Consider the following 7,451-nt stretch of genomic DNA (forward strand, 5'->3'; position numbering starts at 1 on the left):
CGGGGAGACTGCCGGGGGGCGCGTCTGACTCGGTCAGCCCCTCACAACCCAATCCCCCCTCCGTGAGCGGTGCAAGTGGAGTCTCCCAGTCTGCGCCCCCTGGCTCTAGCTAACCAATCTCAGTCCCACTGTTCGTTGGAGCATTTCGCCCGGAGCCTCCGAGCGTACTGGTTGCCGGCTGCGGCTGGGAGCTTGGTTGCGCAATTACTTGCCGCCACTGCGGCCGCGGCCAAAGCCACCTGGGCAAGGAGCGAATTTGCCGCGAGGTTCCCGCCTCGGAAAGAGGTAAAAGCTATCGTTCGCCTTTTTTCGGGCACTCAAACGCAAGGTGTAGCGAGCGAACCAGCCTGGATTATCGCGGGGTGGAAAGCAATGGGCACGTTATCAGGGAAGCGGGTACCTGGGGACAGTTGCTGCAGGTTAGGGGTCTCTGTTAGCATTACGAATCCTGGTCCCTGTGGGCTTCCTGGGCGCCCCCACCACTGTCCCCCGTGACCACACCCTGGATCGCGGTGTCTGCGGCAACCTACCCTTGCCCGCAGTGATCGATCCTTGTCAGAGATGCGCATAATTTTTAATACAGCAGGAAAGAAAACAGCAAGGGCTTATTTAGGGTGAAAATGTTTGCTAACATCGCTCGGATGTGCATGTTTTAAGGGTTGGCAAGCTGTCCATTATTGCGGTATTCTGTAGTGTGGCATGATAAAGTAAAATAAAAATAGGTGTGTAGCCACCGCGAAAGCAACAAACAGGTATCATTGGAAGAAGAGGCTCGGGGCGCTCCTGCCCTCCTCCCCACCGCATTGCCTTTGGTGGGCTCCTAGGGTGGGCAGGGAGACAGCTCTCCGCAGAGCATGGAGGAGGGAGGAGGGAAGTGGGAGGAGTGAGGAGGGCGGGGTTAGCGAGCGAGACGAGGCAGACCCCACCCCCTGCCTCCCCACCCCACGTCCCCAGGGAGAAGTGGTCTAGGCGCGCGCTGCGACAAGACACCATTCTGAGCTAGACTCCCACCGCTCACACATCGTCTCTTCTCTCCTCCTCCGTAGGTGTCCCTCACTGCGGGCCAAGTGCCAGAGAAGCAGTGCACGCACCTCTCAGCTAATACCTGACGATGGGCAACTCTTGCTTCGGCCTCAAGGAACGGCTGATGAAGCGGCTGCGGCCTCTGCCGACCGTGATCGTCATCCGCACCTGCCTGCCCCAGAGAAGGAGCAGAGATTTCCGCGTGGTGGTGCTCGGCTCGGCCGGCGTGGGCAAGAGCGCGCTGGTGCAAAGGTGGGTGCGCGGCAACTTCCGTGAGGCGTACCTGCCGACCATCGAAGATACCTACCGCCAGGCGCTAGGCTGCAGCCACAAGGCGGGTGCGCTGCACATCACCGACACCACCGGTGGCCGCCGCTACCGGGGCCTGCAGCGCCTTGCCATTGCCAGGGGTCACGCCTTCATCCTGGTTTATTCTATCACCAGGAAGCAAACCCTGGAGGAGCTGAAGCCGCTCTATGAGCTGATCCGTCAACTCAAAGGTAACAACCCGCAAAAGTGCCCCGTCATCCTGGTGGGCAACAAGTGCGATGAGAGCCGTCGGGAGGTGAGTGAGAAGGAAGGTGCTGCCTATGCGTGCGAGTGGAATTGCGCCTTCTTGGAGACCTCGGCCAAGATGAATATCAACGTCCAGGAGCTGTTCCAGTTGCTGATTAATTTCGAGAAGAAGCCGGCCGCCGCCGCAGCCCCTGCCGGCACCCAGCCGCCGCAGAAGAAGTCCCAGATCCCGAAGACCGCCGAGAAGCTGCTGGGCAAGTGCATCGTCATGTAAACCCTGAGCCTTAAAGATCGCGCCCCCTCTTCTTCTTCAGCGTCCCGAAAACATGAACTGACCCCCTTGTGCTCTGTCACCTGTACCTGACTGGCTTTTGTGCTGTGGTTTGGGTTGTAACAATTAGATGTCAATAAATGTTCCTTGTGAGTTAATAACTTTCCTTTTCCCCAGGCGAGAGAACTCAAATTGTTAAAGTAATGGACATTGGAGGAGGAGAGGGAAAAAGGATGCATTTCAAGGATGGGACTTGGATGGACTTTAGAGATTAATGTTTGAAAAAGAGGCTGGAAATAGCAAGATGAATTGAAAGATACCACTGCCCTTCTTGTAATCCTATTATTGTGTCTTATTCTTAAGCATTTCAAGTCCTGTAAGTGTCTAATCATATCTCCCCATTGTGTATTTAATTGTTAAGAAACACGTTTTTGCTGCAAAAGCTCTGACAGATGGCTGTGAGACAGAAATACTAAACATGATAAATAAATGAATGTCCTATGGTTGAGCATTGAGGGTGGGAGAAGAGAGAATTGTTAAAGTGGATCTTGCTTACTATATATGTGCCAGTTGTTTCATAAGTCGTTTAAAAATGTTTGCGTATTCTATATCCCTGTTTAAAATAATTATAACAGTTCTATGACTTAATAAAGCTTTTCCTGCATGCAGTCAGCTGTAATAATTTCTTTTTCACTGAACAACAACAAAAATTACCCATTGCCAGTCACAACTGGTGAAGATTTCTAATAAAAATTTTACACATGGAAGCCCATGCCCTCTTGAAAGTAGCCAGTTGTGGGTGGGGGTGGTTCATGGGTCCCTGCAATGCAGAGCTAGTTTAAATCCATCACCTTTCCTGGGCTGATTCAGGAAGAACTCCAGGCATCTTTGAAGAGGTTACTTGCCCATTTTGCTGCTGTCTTGGAGGTGGGTGGTGAAAAGCAAACTCTGCCTCAAAAGTCTTTCCTCAAGAACTACTGGATAGTGGATGAACCTAGAGTCTGTTATACAGAGTGAAGTAAGTCAGAAAGAGAAAAACAAATATTGTATATTAAGGCATATATGTGAAATCTAGAAAAACTGTACTGATGAACCTATTTGCAGGACAGGAATAGAGATGCAGACAGACAGACCGGTCAGGTGGACACGGGGGTTAGGGAAGGGGAGGGTGGGATGAATTGAAGATTGGGTTTGACATACATACACTACCATGTGCTAGTGGGAACCTGGTATATAGTGCAAGAAGCTTAGCTCGGTGATCTACGGTGACCTAGAGTGGTGGAATTGGGGAGGAGGGAGGTCTAAGAGGGAAGGGACATACGTATACATATAGCTGATTCACTTTTTTGTATAGCAGAACCAGCACACCATTGTAAAGCAGTTATACCCCAATTTAAGAAAAAAAGTACTGGAAATAGGAGTAGGGAGTGGGATGGAAGGAAAGGGGAGAAACAGGTGGGATTTGAAATCAGAAATTTCTAAGGAAGATTTTTTTTTAAAGATTCATTTTATATTTGAACATAATTTTTTTTGAGTGAGGGAATATGTATCTATACATACCCTTGCTTTCAAGTGTTTTTCTTTTTTCAGTTAAAGAGAAGTGGGGAGGCTCTAAATATGGTGATTTTTCTCCATAAAATATCTCTTATTGGATAAATATTTATTGAACAACTTAAAATGTTTACAAAATGCCTTCTTATAACTTGATTTTGAGGGGAGAAGCACATCATTGAGAAGGAATCATAAACATCTCTCACATAGTAGAGTCAAAATTTTGAGCTTAGAAAATTCATTCAGTGGCTCCTTTTAAATAGACAGTTATTTAAAATTTTTCCTATTCACTTTCAAATCAATTCTCAACCACTAGAAAATACCTAAGTGGTTCTGCCATATTGCTTTTTATGTATTCTATTTTAAAAATAATATTTCTTAGGTAACATCCCTAATGGAGTAATTCCATTTATAAAAGAAAACACTCTATCTTGGCTATTTTTCAGGTGAATTCTCCTTGAAAATATGTGTTGCACTCATTGTTTTTCTTTGTAGAGGAGCAAAGGCATTACTAAGTGACAAACACTACACTTTAGAAACGGAAAGGAGGAGGTTTAATGTTAGCAATGGTAAGTAAAAATATTTTTAAATATAGTAAATATTTATACAGTCTATATGCCATTGTTTCTACATCACATTAGAGCAAATACTTACATAATTTTTGTACACGTCATTGTTCTACATTATACTATTTAATCCTCATGACAATCCAGTGAAGCAGATACTGTTATGCCCATTTTGCAGGTTGATAAATGTTACAAAACCAGTAAGCAACAGAGCCAACATTTGAAGCCCGGTGTTCTGCTGCATATTTGGTGCTTTTAACCACCACAATGTACTTCCATTCTAAGATGACTAGTCCAAGGACAAGTGAGTTGACTTTTCTGTTCTCTATTTCTGCTATACAGGTTTGGAAAAGGAAGCTTTCTCAGAGCCTCCCTAGAATCCTGAAGGGAAGCAAAGAAGCAAATTGACTATTACAAAACACCCATGATGGTTTAGAAATAAAGAGAACATGAGGTGTTGGATAACTTTTCCCTGAAGAAATTACATGGTTGGAATCTTTTATGCCTAGAGTCTTAGTAGATCTCTCCCCAAAATAATTATAAGCTTGAAAGAAGCTTTACATTGTTACCTTGGAGCAGGGATGATGTAAACCAGTCTAACAGTTCTTCCAGCTAATGGTGTTATTCAAAGAAGCTGGAACCTATAGCTTCTAGTTTTTGCACTATCCAGTATAGCAGCCTCTAGCATTATGTAACTTTTGCACTTGAAATATGGCTAATCCAAAGTGAGGTGTATTGTAAATATACCATACATTATTATGAAAAGAATGGAAGTAGAATATCTCATAATTTTAATGTTTATTACATGTTGAGATAATATTTTAGATACAGTGGATGAAACGAAACATACTAATTTTGTATTTCTTTTTGCTTTTTAAAGTGTGACTAGTGGAAAATTTAAATTGTATTTATGGCTCATTTTTGGCTCACGTTATATTCCTCTTGGGCAGTGCTGATACATAGTAAGAGTGGCTAGCAGAACTAATTTCCAATTTGAATCGTACTGCATATATTAGCTAGGATCAACAATCAAGTGTCAAAAAACGTTAGCATGTATTTAAAGTAATATGTGTTGTCAGATATCTACATAACTTCATGAAATTCAATATTAACAGAAATGTAACAAAATCCACTGAGAGGTATGTTTGCATATAAATGAATGTGAATTGAACATCTATAAGCTACATCTATAAACCTGGACCCACAGGCCCAGAACTCAGAAAAATAAATATGTTAGCCAGTGAATTCAGGGAGTTGGTGAGGATTAAAATAAATGAAAACTGAAAATATGCCCACTGCACTGATATGATGTTTTTTCAGGCTACTGATACTGACAAATCTGTCATCTATTATGATGCTGGAAAGTGAAGAAACCTAGTATGGAGATAAATGCAATTTTATAAACTGGGATTCAAAAAATTTAACTGACACCAGTATCATGGGTCTACATGGGTGCCTTCATCTATGCTCTGTTCTTTCCCTCAGGGTAATGTCCCTCAGGTAATCCCCCATGTCTGCCTCCAAGTTTCCTTTCCAGTCTTCTGAGAGCATATCACACCATGGACCCTTTTCCCCAGACAGCCTGGGCAGTTTTCTGTTTCCTCGAACATCCTATGTGGTCATTCCTTTGTAGTTTCTTCATATAAAGAAGAATAATTTTCTTCCATTTTCTGTCCATCAAAATTTTGTTCACCATTTAAAACCCTTCCCAAATACCAACTGTCATTACCTTTGAAGGCTTCCTTATTTTTTAAATAATTATTCACACATGTTATTAAGGGTCAGCAATATCCTACCCCAGTGCCAATCCCTGGGGTACAGCATCCCTACCTTTAAGAAGCTCATAATCTAACAAGGGAGATGGGGGGTGGGCAGGGAAATGCACAGCAGAATGTGACAGGTGCCAGAAGATGAGTCCATTCTCCTCCCTGCTATCATATTGATCTTTCAAAAATGCAGTTTGATTACACTACTGCTGTTAAGAGCCATCATTTGCTAGCTATTCTGACAAATGCGCACAAAACTACGCAGACAAAGATGTGTTACAGCATTGTTCATTCTACCTCTGCTATTTATTGTGTGTCTGAGGGGCAAGTCCTCTGGGCATCATTGTCCTCAGATGTGAAATGGGGATGATGATAATAGCTTCTATTCAGGATGGTTATATTAAATGAGTTAATACATACAAAGTACTTAGAATAGTGCCTGGCACATTCCAAACAATCCATAAATATTAGCTATTACTATTATTAACAGAAGACTGGAAATTACCTAAATGACTATCAATATGGGCTTAGCTACATTAAAATAATAATGAGGTGATACGGGCCAACACACAATATCTCCAAGGCTTATTTTAAGCCTGCTTCCATTTGAGGGTTAGAGTGTGTGTGTATAATTGTATATGCATAGTAGAAAACTCTTCTAGAAGGATATTCAAGTAAATGTTAATAGGCATTGCCTCCAAGAAAGGCAATGACTGCTTAATGGGGAAGAAGACCCACTTTTCATTTTATAACCTTTAATACATTTTGAATTATATTGCCATGTGCAATGTTGTTTTTCTAATTATTGAAAAAAGCCAGATAATTTCCTTATGAGTCTTAGCAGGAAAGGACAGAGTAGGAATTAGAATCCAAATTTTCGAATACCAGCCCCAGTGCTTTTTATATTGTATTCAATATTAGTAATCCCAGTGAGGAAACCACATAGTCTAACTGAAAGTAAAAAATATATATTATTGTGTACCTAGCATAGGGCATTTAACAGATGAGGAATAGATGAGACTCAGAACCATTAAATAATTAACCTGAGCTCACACACTGGGATCACTGGGGCTGGGATTCTTCTGAAGATCTACCTGATATCACCAAAATGAACCCAAAATCAAAAAATGTAGGTTTAATACTGTGTCTTTCCTTCCTTGCTTTTTTTTTTTTTCTGTTCACAACCTTGTGAGTTGTGCAAAGGAAATAAACTAAAACCTGTGAAAGCATCGAGCACAAACCCTAGGCACATAAGTCCTCTGCCACGCAAAGAAATTGGACTGATGTTTTCTTCCCTCTTTAATGCTCCTGGATATTTACTCCATGACTGATGTGAATGTCATTCCACCCAACACCCACGGCCTTGGAGATTGTGTTCACCTGATATTTGTAGGAGAAGCACATCTAAAAAATTCCATTTCTAAAAGCTCTATATTCAGGCGTGGGAGGTAACCAGCTCGCCACGTTAATGCATGTCCTCCTGTTTACTCCTTTAGCTCTGAAAGCTCATGTGGACTCTTTGTGAAGGCAATCATTAATCCAGAGTGGGAGAGAAAGAGAAGGATTCAGAGAAAAATTACTGGTAATTGCAGAGCTCTATTAGTATGTTTTTCTCTGCAACCTGGAGCTGAACATTGTGCAATGTATTTGTTCCCAGTGTAATTTAAATGTGAATTAAGCAGTGCTATGAGGCCAGGCTGTTTGAGGACAAGGCAGTTCATCACATGTTTGGAATTATTGCTTGAAAATGCCCACCTG

General features: G+C 42.6%; 1 protein-coding gene across 1 annotated transcript; it reads left to right on the forward strand.

The window, feature by feature from the left end:
- On the forward strand, positions 1-2,468 carry DIRAS3 (DIRAS family GTPase 3). The gene is made up of 2 exons (XM_061120002.1): positions 1-285; positions 1,047-2,468. The coding sequence occupies exon 2, from the start codon at positions 1,112-1,114 to the stop codon at positions 1,811-1,813; it is 702 nt and encodes a 233-aa protein (XP_060975985.1). The 5' UTR covers positions 1-285; positions 1,047-1,111; the 3' UTR covers positions 1,814-2,468.
- The last annotated feature ends 4,983 nt before the right edge of the window (positions 2,469-7,451 follow it).

Source organism: Dama dama, chromosome 20 (assembly GCF_033118175.1).
Source record: "Dama dama isolate Ldn47 chromosome 20, ASM3311817v1, whole genome shotgun sequence".
NCBI lineage: Eukaryota > Metazoa > Chordata > Mammalia > Artiodactyla > Cervidae > Dama > Dama dama.